The sequence below is a fragment of the Athene cunicularia genome, assembly GCF_003259725.1.
Source record: "Athene cunicularia isolate RWA chromosome 14 unlocalized genomic scaffold, athCun1 chr14_part1, whole genome shotgun sequence".
Taxonomy (NCBI): Eukaryota; Metazoa; Chordata; class Aves; order Strigiformes; family Strigidae; genus Athene; species Athene cunicularia.
In genome coordinates, this window is record NW_020799118.1 from 7,092,544 (window position 1) to 7,111,316 (window position 18,773).

The 18,773-nt window shown below is 40.2% G+C and overlaps 3 protein-coding genes across 3 annotated transcripts in view; 1 reads left to right on the top strand and 2 right to left on the bottom strand.

Annotated features, from left to right (window-relative positions):
• THUMPD1 (THUMP domain containing 1) overlaps positions 1–3,467 on the bottom strand; it is an 8,561-nt gene extending 5,094 nt beyond the window's left edge. Inside the window, exons 1-2 of the mRNA XM_026859147.1 lie at positions 3,398–3,467; positions 11–289 (exon numbers count right to left, since the gene is read on the bottom strand). Coding sequence (XP_026714948.1) covers positions 11–289; positions 3,398–3,467 — 349 coding nt within the window. The remainder of the gene's footprint in view (positions 1–10; positions 290–3,397) is intronic.
• LOC113485660 (acyl-coenzyme A synthetase ACSM3, mitochondrial-like) overlaps positions 1–13,498 on the top strand; it is a 13,865-nt gene extending 367 nt beyond the window's left edge. Inside the window, exons 2-15 of the mRNA XM_026858992.1 lie at positions 2,595–2,831; positions 3,849–4,109; positions 5,553–5,763; positions 6,472–6,679; positions 6,907–7,050; positions 7,909–8,065; positions 8,973–9,052; positions 9,775–9,898; positions 10,266–10,346; positions 11,003–11,104; positions 12,146–12,273; positions 12,389–12,488; positions 12,921–13,040; positions 13,181–13,498. Of these exons, the coding sequence (XP_026714793.1) occupies positions 3,897–4,109; positions 5,553–5,763; positions 6,472–6,679; positions 6,907–7,050; positions 7,909–8,065; positions 8,973–9,052; positions 9,775–9,898; positions 10,266–10,346; positions 11,003–11,104; positions 12,146–12,273; positions 12,389–12,488; positions 12,921–13,040; positions 13,181–13,267 (1,755 nt within the window). The 5' untranslated portion in view covers positions 2,595–2,831; positions 3,849–3,896 and the 3' untranslated portion in view covers positions 13,268–13,498. The remainder of the gene's footprint in view (positions 1–2,594; positions 2,832–3,848; positions 4,110–5,552; positions 5,764–6,471; positions 6,680–6,906; positions 7,051–7,908; positions 8,066–8,972; positions 9,053–9,774; positions 9,899–10,265; positions 10,347–11,002; positions 11,105–12,145; positions 12,274–12,388; positions 12,489–12,920; positions 13,041–13,180) is intronic.
• A 210-nt stretch (positions 13,499–13,708) lies between these two features.
• The window catches only part of ERI2 (ERI1 exoribonuclease family member 2), a 5,140-nt gene continuing 75 nt past the window's right edge, over positions 13,709–18,773 (bottom strand). The window contains exons 2-7 of the mRNA XM_026859148.1: positions 18,442–18,600; positions 18,142–18,298; positions 17,525–17,625; positions 16,308–16,389; positions 15,570–15,658; positions 13,709–15,371 (exon numbers count right to left, since the gene is read on the bottom strand). Of these exons, the coding sequence (XP_026714949.1) occupies positions 14,031–15,371; positions 15,570–15,658; positions 16,308–16,389; positions 17,525–17,625; positions 18,142–18,298; positions 18,442–18,600 (1,929 nt within the window). The 3' untranslated portion in view covers positions 13,709–14,030. The remainder of the gene's footprint in view (positions 15,372–15,569; positions 15,659–16,307; positions 16,390–17,524; positions 17,626–18,141; positions 18,299–18,441; positions 18,601–18,773) is intronic.

An 18,773-nucleotide genomic window follows, 5' to 3' on the forward strand; every position in this document is an offset into this window, starting at 1 on the left:
GACACCACACCGGGACACCGGCACCGGGACACCGGCACCGGGACACCACACCGGGACACCACACCGGGACACCGGCACCGGGACACCGGCACCGGGACACCACACCGGGACACCGGCACCGGGACACCACACCGGGACACCACACCGGGACACCACACCGGGACACCTCCCGGAGGGCCCGTGCGCTGCCGTGCTGCTCCGCGGAAGCCGAGCTCCGGCACCGGGGGGGGTCCCCGGTGAGGCCCGCAGCCGGCTTCAGGCTCCTCGGCCGGCCGGTGTTGCTGTAGTGCTGTGGGAGGTAAAAAACCTCAAACAACTCAGCCTCGAAAATTACGGTTCACGTCAGGCTTCAGGCGTGCCAGGGGGAGGTCGCATTACCCCAGGCACAGTTCTCTGGACTCGGCGTGCTCAGCTGTGACCAAACTCAGTCACTCGTAGCCTTTGACGCTTTCTCGTCGCCCAAACTTCAGTTCCAAGATCAAAGTCTGGGTTTGTGTTAATGATTCCAGAATTAAGAGAAATGGTGGGCTGGGGAGAGGAGAGGAGAGGATGGAGGCTCACCGAGGTGCAGGGAAACCAGCAGCCCCTGTCCTGCTCTGCGCTGTTGTGTCAAACGCCAGCCGGCCCTTACAGCCACACGGAGGGAGAGCCGGGCTCCTGGAGGTGCCACGGTGTAGAGGGACCAGTAGAAACAGAAACTCTTTATACCGGTCAATTTAGGCCTGAGGTAATAGAGAACATGTTTTGACAAAAAAAAATACATGGCCTGTAGTGTAGTTTCTAAAGGAAGGTGTCTCTATGCATCCCTCTCTGTAAGAGCCTCCTCTCCCTGCGGTAACTCCCGAGCTTCTTGGGCAATTAAAGGGGGAAAACTTAAGTTCCTCGATATTCTGTGAAAAGAGGTAGAGGAGACAGCTACGGAGGCCTCACTAAGAGCAGGACTATCATATTATTTGCATCCAGAGAATCCAGTTGGGCTAAAATAGGAAAAATGGAAACTTAATGAATTGGTGGCAGTATTTATCAGTTACAACCACAACGGCAAGATGGCATTTACATCTTATCTGAAGCTTTGCTCCTGCAAAGCCTTTGAGGGTCATATAATTCTGCAGGAGTTGTTAGACATCAGTGGGATTATTGTCACACATAAATTAAAATCACTAAATCTTTGCAGGGCTGGTGTTGTGTGAAATATTCAAAAGTCTCTGGAGCTGAGCATGTCAGGATGTGTTTGAAACACGAGGAAGAATTTCTACGGGCAGCTGTGAGTGGTGCAGAGGAAATGCAATTAACCACTCAGGTTGTGACTAGGATACTTCTGTGGTGAAAAGTGCTGGGGCGCTTGGAAATACCCATGGGTGCTCTGGAAATTAGTTATATGCCCTACTGAAAGAATAGGTTACAGGTTAGGTCACTGTGGAAGTTAGAGTCTTCTTCCTAAACTGGAAACCTTCTTGCCTTATGTATTCCTGGCACATTTGGCTCTATTACAAGCCATTGCCGTCATTTTCTCATAATGTTCATGCCTCTTCTGGGGTGATGTGATCTTCAGGGTAGGGAGTCCCTTTAAGGCTCTTCCTCTGCCTTTCCTCTGGGAGGATTTTGTCACATTTCAAAGAACTGTTTAAAATGTCGCCGCTGTTTAAATTGTCACTACTGCAGACTGACTGTAGGTCTCCCTTTACTGCTAGGTAGAGAGCGGCTTTATTGTTTGGGGGAATCTGTTTTTGAATCAGTTTCTTTCTGCTGCAGTGAACATTTCAGGGAGCTCGTTAACATCTCTTTTGAGTATGCTGTTTACAAACAGATGTCAGCAGAACCCCAGGAGGGAGTTCTGGCAAAAGTACAGGACCTACGTGCCTGGAAAGTGCAGCGTCACCCTCAGTGATCAGCACCCAGAGGACTGTTCTGCTCCAAAGATGTAGATGGGTGTTATCAATCTCTCTGCTGACTGTAGAGCCATGGTTAGAGGATGGAGATACAGCAGGAACTACTTCTCTGGCAGCCAAACTCTCATGAATCTTGATGCCCCAATCTAAGCTACATCTGTCCCTAGCTCCCTAGTGAGTAACACACTCACAGGAGAGGCTGAAGGTAGAGGATGCACCAGTGCCACAGCCATGCCCACCATGATGCTGGGCTGTGGCCTGGGTGGCAGAGGATGGCACACGTTCCCTCCTGCCTCTCCCCTGGGAGGAGAGCAGAAGTGGCAGCAATGCTGGAGCACCACATAACTCTCTGCTTTCTGAACATGAGGCAGAACCCTTACAACACCTCACAAGTCACCATGTATTAGCAAAGCTGGTCCAGACTCCAGCTGTGGCATCCCAGGAATCAATACTCTGTTGTCATGACTGAACTGCTGTGGTTATCTGAGGAACCCCCAAGCTACCCACTGAGCAGTGTAGTTGCAAAGCCAGTCACAAGGTTGTTGCTCCTGCATTGCCCCAGCCAGAGCATAACAGATGTGATTTGGCTGTAGCGAGGTCTTATGACTGTGATCCTCCATGGGCTGGTGGGTGGGAAGAGGAGAGGAAAAGGAAACAGAAGAGACTTGGGAATCACACTTTCTACCTCCACTCTGACCTCTGCAGAAACTTATCAGCTATTCTCGCTGTGCTGGACTTGGCTGCCCCTTGTGTAGTCCAAAGTACATGTAAGGAACGCATGAGTTGGTCACCGGACACTGAAACGGTGCAAGAGCGGGCACACAGCCAGGAGTCTGAGATCTGTGCAAGAAGTCAGACCATGACACATGCCAGCACTGAGAGGGCTTCACTTCGGTGCAAGGCAGAGAGGCAGTAAGCTGGGATTGACAGCCTTTTGACAAGGTAACTGACGCTCCATGCACCCCTGCAAGCTGCTGGCCAGGACATTTTCTGGCACTGGAGCAGTGCTGATTTGCTGCTTCTCTGTCCACATTCCCTCTTCTCCCTGTCCTCTGTCTTTCATTTGTCTGGGTTTCTCTCCTGTGTTTGTCATATGCAGACAGAATGTTACAGATCAAAAAAATGTCCCTTTGCTTCACTAAATCACTAAAATCACATGATTTTACAGCTGGGTAGTTATTAATTCCATAAGGAACTAACAGTGTTTATATTTTGTAAACAAAAGACAGTTGACAATGCATGAAAATAATTACTTCAGAGTTTTCAGGTCTCCTGCTAAGCTGATTCTTTTTGAGAAGTAAGGCTTTACATTTTGGATCCCTTTTCAGGGAGTCTTTTAAAGTTTCCCTGTCTCTTAAAGTGATGCTTTTTGCTGACCACACATCAAAATAATTTTTAAAACATCAATACTTAGAATCTTTCCAGGGCTTTGCTACATACATTTAATTCCTGGAAACCAATGTATCCCCAGTGCTGATAAACTAGAAAAACTGTAAATATCTTCATACCAAGTGACACCATGGTCAGCCAGTAATTCAGGCACAATTGCTGGATTATCTGTGCAACATCTTCGTCCATGCTGTTGCTTCTGTATTGTCAGCCAGTAGCAGACATTTCATTACAGAAGTCAGAGCTGAAGTGCTTGGACAGTGTTCAGTGCCTCTCTGCTGTATAAGGCAACTGAAATGTGATCTACAAGATTAGCAGGGCTTGTAGGAAAGAAAGGAACATGAATTATAGGAAAGCTGCCACAGTGACAAGGTTGAGTGCTGCTAGTTGAATGCAGGGTGAGGATCTCAGCAGCATGATGGTCACTGGACAGCAGGGGCCAGACAATGGCTGAACTATAACTGTTCTCAGAAGTTACTCCAATTAACAGTTGGGATTGTTGTTTCAGTGTGTTTCACTGTGCTCTTCTCTGCATTGGCTGATACCAGGTTTGTATCTGTATCACTGTAGCATTTCTTGGAGAGATAATCAGTAAGGAATAACCTTGAAGAGACTATTATGGCTCTTGCTGCTGTGCATTTTTTACTGAAGATCCCAAGTGCTACGTCCCTGTGGGCTCCACTGAGAAGATCTCTTCAACTCTGCAGCCGGTGCTACCCAGTTCATGCCTCTTGGAGTTATGAAGCCATAAAACAGCAGTACAGACTAGAGGTGCCAGAGTACTTCAACTTTGCAAGAGATGTGCTGGACAGATGGACTGAAGTAGAAAAGGTAACAGTTACTTGGTTTCTCTGATGCTGAAGTATTTAACGATGGTCATTAACGCTGAGTATCTGACAAATCCAATAACCAAGACACTGGGGTTATGTTCTGGTTATAATCTGATCATCATCTCATGCAGTTTGAACCTTTAGATCCCTTAGGCCAATGCTGTCCTACCCATGAGTCCAAATAGTTCTTTCCTTTAATCAGTAACTCCAGTGAGATTGAGTGTGGGTAAATAAGTGCTTCATAAATGAGACTCTGAACTGAACCAAAACCTTGCATCAATTCTTCCATCAGCCATGACATACACCCTACCTGGATGTGCCAGGGAAATCACTTAACCTCTGTGTGTTTCACTGCCTGCCTGTGGAATGAATAATAAATATTGTAGTGTCACCCATGTGTCCCAAATGTGAAATCTTTTGCATCAAGGACTTGGGATCTACAAAACTGAGCAACTTTTAAACCCAAACCAAACATAAACTCTATGCAACAAAAGGGAATACAGAAAAAAAAAAAACCATGAAGTATAGGTCTGTCACCTTTCTACTACATAGGTCTGGCCTCTATGGATTTAGGACTGATTTTGCAGGCTCAAACATCATCTGTTCATGATGAGGAGCTAAATGCAGATATGTCTAGCTTGGCAGCAGGAACAGAGCAGAGGTATCACTTGTCTGGCACACTTGTTCCTTTTGCAGAAAAAAACCCCAGTCTTTGGCAGGCTATAAACAGAACAAGGAACAGCCTCTGGAGAAGAGGTTTTGCCCCCTGAGGTGCACAGATAAAATCTGCTCCCCTGAAAATGAACCTTGGTGCCATTGTACCTTCAAATAGATAATATGGTGTCATATTCTTGCTGCCCCAGTGAATTTGTTGCTCAGGAAGTGCCTTACTACACTATTACTGCTAAATGCATTGGCCCCCTTTAAAGCACATCATATGCATATGTTTCAAATCACTTCACACATCAGTTAGGTGAGACACTGATTAAAGGTCACACTGTGTGGGTGTATGCTTTTGAAACTTTGATTGAATTTTCAGAAGTACCAGACAGGCCCAAATCCAGATGAAGTTGAAATGAGCTTTGAGGGCTCAGGAGACTCTGGGGCACAACCCAGAGGTACTCAAATTCATCAGCTGCTTTGTTGGCATGATCTGAACCAAAAAGATTCTTCTTTCTCTGTGCTGATTACTGTACAACCTCTTCAGAGTCTAAGAGGAGGAACTCGGGAAAGGAATACAAATTTAGTTTCCTGAGTTATATTTGTAGGCTGTTGTTTCAAAGGGCGAGCTCTGCCACATTTGGAATCCACAGTGGCAAATTTCTGTTGCATCCCCAAGTTTCTCCAGCACTGAATAAGTGATAAGCTTTTCTTCCTCAAACTTAAGGTAAAGGCAATGTGTTTCTAAAACGAAGCATTTTTACTGTACCCTGTTGTTCTATAGGAGGGAAAAAAGTCTAAAAACCCTGCATTATGGTGGGTAGATGGTGCTGGAGAAGAGGTGAAGTGGAGCTTTGAGGAGCTGGGAGTGCTGTCCAGGAAAGTGTCAAATGTACTCTCTGATGCCTGTGGCCTACAGTGGGGAGACAGAGTTATTCTGATTCTGCCTCGGATCCCGGAATGGTGGCTGGTGAATGTGGCCTGCATGAGAACAGGTTAGTAAAAGCCTAGGAATGTATATAGGTACAGACTTAAACCAGTCCTTGCTATTTAATGCACTCAGAACTACCAACGCGCTAATGAGGAGGAACTAGTGTCATGCTGGTCAAAAACACTCTTCACACCAAGTTTTTTCTTCATGGTGCTTTTAGGATTTTTGCACACACTCTATATGTTGAGGAAACCCTGTGAGTCCATGTGCCTCTGTCATTCTCGGCTTTCCAGCATTTTTGATGCATCCCAAATGCACCCTCTTGCTAACTTGCAGCGAAATTAGCCCACACTTAATGAAGTGTTTCACATGTTCCCCTGTGGGATTGTTAAATACCCAGCTTCCCAGTACTTACAGCCCAGCATGTCTTGGTGCCTCACAAACACTAGCAATATACCTTGTGAGGCAACAGCTGTTTCCCAGTAAAGACGAAAATCCAGGGAGATGTTCCAGGGGCAGTGTTTTCAGAACAAGGAAAGTTATTCTGTTGATTTCTCTTAGTGTCCCTTGATCAATACAGTGTTTGTTAACTTGAATCCTCACATAGCATTTAATCCATCAAAGAAATCAGTGTATTTACAAATGTAGGGCCATGTACTGCTTTTAGTACAGCTTTGTCCCACTCAAAAGAACAAACTAAGCTGAAGTCTGCTTGTAAGTACAGGTGTTATTCTTAAATGTTGAGGCTGTTTTTCCACTCCCTTTCCTTTAGGAACTGTCTTGATTCCTGGCACACAGCAATTGACGGCAAAGGACATTCTTCATCGACTACAGAAATCCAAGGCAAAGTGTATCATCACTGATGAATCTGTTGCCCCAGCTGTAGACTCAGTTGAGGCTGAATGCCAGTCTCTGAAATTCAAGTTGCTTGTGTCAGAGGGCCACAGAGAAGGATGGCTGAACTTTAAAGATCTCCTGAAGTGAGTAAATACCACTGTGAAAGCACCACAGCAATAATGAAAGAAAAACACGGTGGTTTGTTTTGCATAGGAAATGTTGGCACACGCTAATATTTTTTTACCCTTTTAAGACTGCACAGTGGAAAAAATGTTTATGACACTTTTGATTGCTGCATTTATTTTGGCTAAATATTTTCAAAAATTTGTAAGTCACACTTTCAAATCTTCATCATTTTGCTTATTTTAAGAAATGCTTCTTCTGATCACCACTGTGTGACCACAAAATGTCAAGATCCAATGGCTATCTATTTTACCAGTGGAACTACAGGATCTCCCAAAATGACTCAACATTCCCACAGCAGTTATGGTATTGGCCTCACAGTAAGTGGAAGGTACAAATATTGCTTTAAATCAGACATATTTCTGTCACTGATCACATAGCAGAAGGAAGAGAAACACAAGATTTTTACCAGAAACTTTTGTTTCAGTAGCTCAAAAAACAGCAGTTGTTTTACATCCCCAAAAGCGGGAGGTTTTTTCCACAAAACAAGACAGTTTGAGTCCAGCTGCCTTAGTTCATAGAGAACATAGCAGTCATGTAGTTGGTAACTTCTTTTTAACATTTTCTTGAACTTTTTGTAAATTTTTCATTCTGTGTAGTTATCGTAATAGATTGCCTGTGAACTGAACATCAGCACAAGTTTATGAAGTCTGTACCATAAAGGGGAAAAAACCTGGGTCTGTTAGGCTTCTAAATTCACGTTTGTCTGGATTAGACACAGCTCCTGCAGGAACAAAATGCTGATAGTGCAGAATCTTTAAATTTATAAAGCAATGTTGTTTATAAAATTCGTATATGGCAGTGCACTCTAATGGGCAAAGAATAATAATTCAGAAAATACCAAACGAGAAGTAAACAAACAAACAAAAAAAATCCTCATCCTTAAAAGTTAATTCAGCAAAACCTAAGCAATCTCATACATATTCATATACCATCATGTTCTGAGGTGGTATTAGCTTGTCTGTCAGTATAATTTTTCCCTGAGAAAAATGCAACATCAGTCTATCCTTGATGGCATCCTCACTATGCTGTGACTTACTCCTGCTCAGAAATTCATCCTTTTCTAATTGCCATTTACCCAAGACAACCAGTGCTGGATTTGCTTCACTAGCACATCTCTTGTTGATATTTTAATATCTACCTTATTCCTGTCAAATAGAGACTGTGGACTGTTTCCTTGTGTTACCAGGTACTGGCTGGACTTGACTTCCTCAGATATATTTTGGAATACGTCAGACACGGGCTGGGCAAAGTCAGCTTGGAGCAGCATCTTTTCGCCATGGATTCAAGGGGCATGTGTATTTGTACATAAGATGCCACACTTTGACCCACACATTGTCTTTGAGGTAAGGGAGGAGAGCCCAGCAACAAACAGCACTATTCTCTCTGGCTGCTCTTGCCCAGATTTTCATTTCCTCTGGTGCTTTCACCAGGCAGTAACCGACTGATTAGTTAAGTAGTGAGTGCTGCAAATATGTACCCCAAAACAGGAGCATATTTGACATCCAGAGAGTTTCATCATACACTCTGCTGTGGATTTGACTGCACAAACCTGCAAACATACATTATTAGGCCTAAAAGTGAAGTACACAAGAAATTGTTCAGGGATTCATGGAGCACTTCGGTATTGTTATTAAAATCAGCGCCAATAACAGATGAATGAGAATTTCAGTTGCCTGTACCATTTAATTAAAAGTTAAGGCGTGAAGAGGCAGCAAGGTTGAATTTCAACAAAAGGCACCAACGTTATATTCTCTTACATCCTCCACACACTTTGAAAAAGAATACCATGTTTCATTTTGCATGGAATTACTTTATCATCATATCCATGTTAACTAGATAGCTGGAAATTGCTAGTTAATGTTAGGGTATGTTGAAGAACACTGACAGTTGTAACACCTCCAGAGCATCTAAAAAAGCAGGCTTATGATTTTACTCATTTTCTACTTAAACTGAAATTATGAAGAAATTCTGCAAGAGAAACTGTCAAGCTTTCAAGAGCAAAAAAACTTTGGTGTGTTGAACTAATTGGAAAACTATATAGATTCTGTTTTGAAGAAGAAACTAATTAAATGTAACTGCTGTATGTTGTGTTGGCAAGTACAGAGCTAACTGCTTTTAGGACACAATGTTTTGTTCATATGTTTCATAAACTGGATGCAGAGATCATTATATTATCTCTTACATGAAGATGAAACCTCACAGGTTTCAGTATATTGGCAACATTTACTTTTTTTATTCTAAATTCTCTAGAGTCTCTCAAGATTTCCCATAACTGTCTTCTGTTCTCCTCCAACTGCCTATCGAATGCTTGTGCAACATAAACTGTCCAGGTAAGCAAGAACAGACTATCCTTGTTGGTGTATTTGATCAAAACAGTAGACCAAATGCTTGTCTCGTTGATTTTATTCCAGATTTACAATGGCATTACAGTAACACAGCTCAGTTATTTCTCAAAATTTTGAATCTTAAGTATTAGGAACAAAGTCACAATAAGGATTTAGGGGTAGCTTAACCATCTCAGATTTCATAAATTACAGTGAACTTTGGTAAGACTTTGAAAAGCAGTTTAGCTGAAGATGTAATAGGATACCCATGATATCCTTTTATAATCACATACCCCCTCCATTTGTTATTCCACTTGTTCATCCAGTGCTATAAGCTACAAGAAGTGTGTGTGTCAGCACAGCTTGGTGAAATGTATGAAAGACTGTGGCCTCCTTTAACCCTTCTATGAGTTTTTATTGTCATTAGGGTTGAACTTTGTTTTTCCTCTTCAGTTTAGACCCCAGTTCAGATTCTAGGGTTAGAAACAGTATACTGATCACTTGATTTTTCTAAAATAATACAGAAGTAAAACAGCAGGTTTTTTTCTTTATTTGCATTTTTTCGGATTTGTTTTTGTTTAACACTACACAGTTCAAATGGATGGAACAGGACTCAGTAAAAAAATTTGGGTTTATGTAGAAAGGACCCCACAATACAGGAATACAGTAGTGAATGGGACATAGCAGATAGATGACTGCTAAGTATTTGTTTTCTCTTTCCCCCTAAGCTATACATTCAAAAGCCTGCGGCACTGTGTGAGCGCTGGGGAACCAATCAACCCTGACGTGATGGAAGAATGGAAAGCGCAGACTGGGCTGGATATTCATGAAGGCTATGGACAGACAGAAACTGTATGTTCTGCTTTATGAGTGTAAAAATGTCTGCTTTACAGATACAGCTATAAGTTCCATTCATGTTGCCAAGAAAAAGTGGTTACAATTATTATACATAGTTATGACTTTCAGGGAAAAGTCAATTGCAATAAGCAACAGTGGAAAAATCAGGTTTTGTAAGTCATAGAACAATCATAACAACTTCAGCCAAAACCCAAGGACTGTTTTTCAATCATTTGATATATGATTATAATGAAGACAATTTGTATTTCATATAGAAACACACAGTATTAGCTGAATATTTTAAACCTAAGCTAAAGACTGAATATACAGGTCACACTTTAAAAAAAAAAAAAGAAAAAAAAAATACCACTACTTGTTACAGGTGCTCATCTGTGGAAATTTTAAGGGAATGAAAATCAAACCTGGCTCTATGGGAAAGCCATCTCCAGAGTATGATGTCAAGGTATTGTACCTTTGGTGACTCAATCTCTCTCCCTTGCATAATCACTTTCCACTAAAGAGGAAATCTGAAAGCTCTAACACAGAGCTGTACCATGTACCATCATTCAGCAGTGAACAAAAGAGTGAAGAAATGCATGTTACTGCCCTGAACTGAGCGTGCAAAATAAGCAATTGGATGTCCCTGTTGTGCCATCCTTGCCGACAGATGACAACCCACTGCTAACTGACAGTTGGATATCAAACTTTAAGGCAATGATAGCAATTAAATTGCTGAGTTAAGGAAGAGTGGGAATGAATGTTATTTCCTGATGATGACAAAACCGCTGAAGCAGATTCTAGCACCAGATCAATTTGCAATATCCTTTCGGTTCTAATCTTTCCCACCCTATTACTTATGATCCTCCCTGGGGTGTTATTAACCTCATTACGTGTTTGCATAGTACTTGGCATTCCTCAGATAAAAGACATAGTACAAAGTGCAGTGGATTAGTAATAATCTTACACTTCAGTTGTCAGAGTAAGATCCCCTGCTGCTGCAAATCATTTCCTCCCCCAAAAATAATTTCAATTATGTATTTTAAATGCGCACCAAGACTCTGACTTTAACTTAATGCTTTTTGGCTCCAAGATAATAAAACTGTGTTTTGTTTATTTTAGATTATAGATGAAAACAGTAATATTCTGCCTCCTGGAAAAGAAGGAGATATTGCCATCAGAGTAAAACCTACAAGATCGCCTTTTCTTTTTACTTGCTATGCTGTAAGAGTATTTCTACAGTGAGAGTAGATATCCTGTTAAACCTCTGTCACAAGGAATCTGATGCTCCATTTCATTTACATGTACTCGTATTATCAGTCTAAAAACCTGTGGGGAGGAAAGAGGGATTTCTGTTTTTTTTTTCCTGTAGATGCTTGGTCTACTGATAGAATTATGTGTGTAATGAGATTGTCCTGTCTAGCAAGTTAAAATCCACTTTCAATTGTTATTTCCTTAATAGAAAGGGAAGTGTTTGACAAACCCTCTAATCCCAAAATACTCTTTGGCCTAAGGGCTAGAGCCCTGATCTGAGAAGCAGGACACTGTTTAAATCCCTTCCCTCCAGATTTGAGCTTCTTGGAGTGTTTCATGCACAGCAACATTTTTCAGGGTTTTTTTTTCCATGTTAGAATTTTCAGTCCAACCAGCAGAAGAAATGCATAGGGCTTTCAGTTCTGACACCAGACCTTATTCAGTTTTACGGGTAGTATCAGCCTACAGTCAGGTCTTCTGAGCAGTACTGAGCATGTGGGAAAGGAACACCATGCATAATACCTAGAAAAATTCTTACAGAAGTCAGTTGCATTGGCTGTAGAAAGTGCTTATTACTTGCACTGTGCTGAGGCAAAACTTTTCTGGGAGTGAAAAAAAAAAATATCTCAGCATAGGAGATGCTAGAAATACAAAGGAAAAAAATCATTAAAGGATAATCAACTAAAAGTGAATTCTCAGTTCCATAAGTCTACCTATTTTTGCAACTTTCAGTGTTTCCTAAAGCTGTGTGGCATAATATATTATGATTTTTAGTCAGTCAAGTAGCGAAACCATACATTTACCACAATTTTATATCTAATTTTGTAGCTTAGTCTCTATTGTTAATGTCCCACTTGAATCTGATGCACATGACCACAGTATGGACCAGTCTGAAAGCTGAAATTTTTGAATATTTGACTGTACAGTAACGTTTATGCTGACTATGTTAGAATGCCATTTCAGGTATTTTTCAGGTAGCTTTCATGTAAAATGCAATTGAATATTTCCTAGGATGATCCAGAGAAAACAGAGGCAACATTACGTGGGGATTTTTATGTCACTGGCGACAGAGGGATAATGGATGAGGATGGGTACTTCTGGTTTGTTGGAAGAGCTGATGATGTCATTAATTCTGCTGGGTAATTTAAGACTAATTAACAGTAAATTAAATTTGAATAACACGGATGATTCAGATGTGAAGTTATGCTTATGTGTTATCAAATACAGCTAAAAGCCCTTCCTTCTGTTTTAAAGATACCGTATTGGACCCTTTGAAGTAGAAAGTGCTCTAGCAGAGCATCCTGCAGTGGTGGAATCCGCAGTTGTCAGCAGTCCAGACCCCATCAGAGGAGAGGTAAACAAGTTAAACAAGCTAATATATTTAAATAACTTGTGCATACCCGAGCTAATAAAGCCCAACTTCCAAAGGATTTGTCTATCCAAGGATTTATTTTTTAAAATTTTTTAACTTAAATGAATTCAAGATGACATTTCTACTCCGTCAGACAGCGGAGAATCCATGCAGGAAAAACTGACCAAGGCAGTTGCCCCAAATGTAACAAAAGCACACTTTGAAACTTTCCCTGTCATTCAAATACTTAGTTTTTCATCTTTATTAAATGTATATAAACTGCCTGCACAGTCCAGACCAATAGTAAAGCTTTCTGTACCTGCCCTATACATTATTCTGCAGTTTGTCAGCAAATGTTTGGTTAAGAGTTTCAAACTGTAGTTGTGTAATATTGTTTCATTGGTATTTAAACCATTGCTGCCATAAATTCTTTAGGTAGTGAAAGCCTTTATTGTTTTAACACCTGACTATGCTTTGCATGATCCGGAAAAAATGATGAAAGAGCTACAAGACCACGTTAAGAAAGTTACTGCTCCATACAAATATCCGAGGAAGGTGAGTGCTCAAACACCCAAATAACAGTTAGCACCCAGTCTTAGGGTACTGAAAACTATGTGGCTTATAAATCTATGCTGCTGAGGTTAAGAAAGTAAAGAACTGTGTTTTGTATTGCAATTTCCTCCGTTTCCCAATAGATGGAGTTTGTTGAACAGTTACCAAAAACTATTAGTGGGAAGATCAGAAGAAATGAGCTGCGCCAGAAGGAGTGGAGAAAAGATTAGAAGTACTTGTTGCTTTTTAATGGAATTTTTTACAAAGTAAAATATTGCTGATTTACTCAGTAACATAAAGTAAAAAACATTATACTATGTCCTTCTTCGTTTAGGTTTGAATAAATTCTTAACCAATTCCTAGTTATGTGACTGTCCCAGGTACTACACTAATAACTAATAGTACAAAAGCAGGCAGAATGACACAAATGAAATGGGAAACTCATAGTCAGGAGAGCAACAGATGTGTGTTAAATAAACTATTTAATGAACTATCACTAGCACTTTATTGTTATTTCATTTAAATTATAAAAACCAGTAAGAATTTAAGAGAACACTATTGCTTAAAAATTCACTTTTGAGAGCTGCAACAACTAAATTAATTTTTAAGGTAGTTATAATCATTACAAGTATATTTAGAAAAAATAGTATAAATAAAATCTGTATCATTAAAATGGTCTTTAAGGACTGGACTAGTAAATAATTTAATATACCTAATAAAGCAGAAATTTAAGATGTGTAGCAACAATTACTCATACTTTAATTTTAGTACTTACTAGTTTTGGCTGTTCTCTCACACTTCATTAACAACACTTTATGATATATTGATATTTTTGTATGCTTGATAAATTTCCATTTTTACCTATGTTAACCAATGTCATTTTTGTCCCATATTCAGAACATATATCTGACATCATGTGATTGTCCTGATTATATTAAACTCAGTTAGTTGATCATGCTTAAGATTCGGATTCAAAAAACCACTTACCAACGTTCAAGTTCTCATAGAGGGTCTAAGACACAAGTATTTTTTGTTGGAAGAATTTCCTAAGTTACTAGTGTAAGTTCCAAGAGAGGTTAAAGCATCTGCATTCTGAGTGAGACAATTAGATTTCTCTTTTAGAAGCGCATATTCCCACTTGAAGTATCCACAGCCTTTCTTATTACCTTCATGCTTGCCAACAGGACAACAAAAAAATGCTTTGCCATGATTTGGACCAGCATTCGACACATACAGTTTTTTAGCTCTTCGACCACAGTTACACAGAGGGGGAGTTAGTTTTCCATTTTTCACAGCTCTTGCTGACTGATTCAAATTGACTGTGGAGTTCAGAACGGCAGGAGACACTCTGGGCAAATCTGAACTTCTTAAAGGCGAGGAGTGATCAAGAGATGAAGATTTCTCTTGGTATATAGCGAAAGACTGTTTTTTTGCTGGTGGGAATGTTTTTGGACTAGTTGGCTTTCTTTTAGGAGCCTCCAAAGGAGTAGAATAATTTCCAGTTAATGCTGATTGTGCTGAAATAGCATTTACCTTTGCAGATGGTAACTTCAAAGCTGAAAAATTTGAAATCTGCCTTTGTACTGTTCCTGCATTATAGATAGTAGTATCAGGACTTTTGTAAATGGTAGATTTGAGAGGTTCCACAGGTACTACAGTTTTCTCCAAACTTTGATTATCTGAACTTATCACAGCCAATTGTTTTGAAATTGTTTTCTCTTCAAACACTGTTAAAATATCTGTACTTGGGTCATCTTTGAATTGAACACAGTTTGAATTTTGTTCATGTTGAGATTCTGGTATTAAAGCGACATCTTCCCAGTCAGTCAGCAGAGATAAGCAGTCAGAACTAGTACTGATCTCCTCATTGGACACATTAACTGAGGTGATGGTGGTGGAGACCAGCACTAGTCCCGGTCTGTGTGCTGGAGGACCAGATCTGGCTTTACTCAGAGGCTGCTCACTGCCCAATCCTTGCCAAATGCCTGTTGCTACAGTACTGAGGGACTGCTGTGACTGCTCAAGAGGAACAGGAAACCTGTCAGTAGATGCTGCTGAAGAGCTTTGTGCTTGAGCACGTAACCCAGACCTTGAGCTGCTGCTAGGTACAATGTGGACATCTGCAGAGGAATCAGTGGAAGTGCTCTGTTGTTCTTCAGTTTGTACATTCAAATTTTTAATTCCAGCAACACCATTCTGGTTTCTCTCAGCCAGAGAGTTTGTTTCACAAGTTCCATTTCTAGAAGTTTCAGGTCTGCTGTTACTTCCCAGTGGAGTCTTGTCAGTGAAGTTTATAGTCAGTGTTCTAGAAATTAAATTATTCTTCTGATGTGCCTGGGGGGACCATAAACAAAAGGAGATTTGGAAAGTTAATACCCAGAAGTTTTAGGAATCAATGCACAAAATTAATAAGCATATCAGCCTAAGGATGTTCTGTTCAAGTCAAAATGTTTATTATTTGCATAGCTCACCTTTCATCTGTATTCCAGGCTACAAAGCAAGTAGAAAGGGAGATATGAAGTAGATACTAACCTTATCCAAAGATTTAGTAACCTTCAGCACACAACCATCACAAATCAGCCTCCAAGCAAGACGGGCAGTATTCCGAGAATCATCCAACCCTTAAAAGAATAAGGTTATATTAATGTCTTGTTTTTAAACTACTACTGGGGATAGCTCTTATTAGAGGAGAAATGAAATCTACGTAAGCCTTACATAAATGACAGGGATTCACAGAACTCTGTAACATAGTTATCCAGTTCAAAAAACGGAAACTGAAGCAAAAAAATTCCCTGTGCTGAAACAGCTAAAGACACAATCCAGAGCTGAATATGTATCCACAATTTTGAAAATCCTTGTTCTGTTTTATTAACCTTGTAAAAAAAAAATTAAAAAAAAATCATATTGTGCTGGTATTGTTACACTAATATGCTGTCCAGGGCTATCAGGTAAAATCAAGTTTCCTTATCCTTCCTCCACCTCTTTTGCACCCTAGCAATTCAGAAATTGATCTTGCACTCAATAGCACTAGGAGAGATTTCAGAAATAAATTATGGAGGTTAGAAATAAAAAACTCTGGTCTTTGAAGCATCTAGCCTTTCTTGTTCTGATGTTTTTGTTGGACAGAACACTGCATAACCTGGAAACATTTGTTACTATTTGGAGTAATGACTGGCTATTACTAGCTGCTTTAGTTTAGCCAACTAAAGCTAAATAGTAGTTAGCTTTATAAAAAATATATTAAAATGAAGATCATCATATCATACTTACCAGAATGTTCCCGTCCTGCAAAAGCTATCCCCAAATCCTGCAAAGCACCATTTAGCCCTTTAGGCTTCCTATTATAGAAGGCCTAAAGGAAAAAAAAAAAATGCTTAACATAAAGCATTTCATAAGCATTTCAAAACCTCTTCATGGTGAAGAAAAAACCATTTCAGAAATATCACCTTATGAATAATAAATCTCACAAGGCAATCATACAAGCCAGGTATCTTAATTTTACAGTCAGGATAAATAAGCTTAAGCCCACAAGTGACTTACCCTGTAACAAACTGTAATGGAAAGAACCATGAATCCTTTCTCTGTCTTAAACTAATCTGTTTTGTCTTAGCTCTGGAGTCATTCGTTTGCACTTTATAGCTTACATTGATGAAGGCCTTAACAGAGCAGCACTGAAGAATACAACTATAAAATCCTGAGATGTTTGAACTGTTGCATATTGCAAAGGCCCAGGCATTAAATATATTTGCCATGGTTATAAATTATTTTTAAACAAGAAAAAGTGAATATTGCTACTCACTCCCAGCATCTCATTTGATCACAAGAAAGGGCGAATAGTCATGCTGTGTATCTTTAGAGGCCTAATTCTGATACTGAGGTTAAGAGCCTAAGCTCCAAGTGTCAGGACAGGTAAACTCCCGGACCACACTTTGAAAGTTTCCTTGACTACACAGGGAAAGGTACGCTTGGGGGCTCTTAGCCCCTGCTTTAGAGCTCTGCTGCAGTGTAGACTATGTAATAAAATATATGTTCATTCTGCATTATTCATACTATTCAGAATATACTTTCTGGTCCAAGTGCAGCTCACATGCTAGACCTTTAAGTACCTCTAAACAGATGATGATGATGACTATTTTCTATGCAGCAGTGTAAGACAGCGATAAGGGTACACAAAGTGAGGGAAGTTAGGAAGCAAGCAGAGCAAAAGATGTCAGGAAAGGAAGAGCAGCTCAAAAAAAATGTCCTAGGATTATCATTCATTTATCTAATAATAACACCAGGTTGTTTTCCTTGCTCTAAGATTTCTATTAAAGTTCACACAGTTCTAGGGCATGCAGTTTGTTATTGAGTGATAACAACATGGAAGGAAAACAAGTGGGTTACTCTAGTCACTGGAACATACAACACTGGCTTGTAACCTCAGATACAGGTAGCCTTTGAGATGATAACATGAGTATAGATGTTTCACAGTCTGTCGATCATCTCACCCTGTATGTTGCCTTGAGATCGATCCAGGAATTTAAAATATCAGGTTTTCGCAGCTGCTTCCTTTTACACTCATACTGCAAACACACACCCAGGTCCCAGTCTGCACAGAAAAAAACCCACATATAATCCATCACTAAAGAACCAGCCTAAAATCTACATAAACATGGCTTAATATCTATATAAAGGGACATAACATCAACATAGTAGTAGCGTCCTGTACTGCTGGACAGGAGACGCAGGCTGACGAAGTCCCTGTACATGAAAAGCACTAGGGTTGCTGCAATGGGACGTCAAGATAAGTGAATGCCTGTTGTTATTAAAGAATGACTTCCCATGGGTAAAGATCTCAAAGACCTCATTAAATCATTTAGACACATTAAGAACTGTGACACAGTTCACTACATGTAAAGCAGAAAAATGTAACGAGACCCTGGAGACAAAGATGTAGCGAACGTCAGAATTTTATATTTTCAGTCTTATCCCAATATTGCACATATCCAGAAACCGAGGATTTTGGCTGCCTAGAAGTTGAAAACACCATCTCACTAGCACCACCAAATGTTAGTTTTTTATGTGGGCTTAGTCCATAGAAAAAGCAAATGAAAATGTTATTTACCTGTCCAAGTAACAAAGGTACATGCTTTTGCTTCTGAAGTAGAATTACTTAGAATATCTGTACTGAATATAATTTTCTTCTCCTTTTGTATCTTTTGAATCCATTTCAAAAACTGTGATAAACAAATGTTTAGAGGGACTCCTTCATCAACTTGATTCTTTATGAAACAAAACCAGATGTATGTGTTAGTGTGCACTGAAATTTGAGGTTTATTTCTTTTTAGCCCTTTAAAGGCCTCTTTAAATAAAACAGTAAATAGCGATTATACTGTTGTAAAATAATGCTAAATAGCAATCATACCTGTGTTATGCCAGTTAGTTCTGTACAAAATTCAGAGATAACAGGATGCTCCTGGGGCTGGACATAGGTGTGGAACTCAGATTCAATCTCACCCGTTGAAGTGTTTAACAGGACTGCTGGAAATTCAACTGCGACAAAAACAAAATGAGGAAAAACAACCTAAAAACACCCCAGTGCCAGGAAGGTTAAAGCTGTTCACATGAACTATTCCATGAGCTTTAAACTGGGGTGGGATGGCCGGGCGTTATTAAGAGAACAAGGTACCGAAGACACGACGTTTAAAGCCGCCTCCTGGCACACGCACGCCAGGCCCCGGCCCCCCCCTCCCTCCC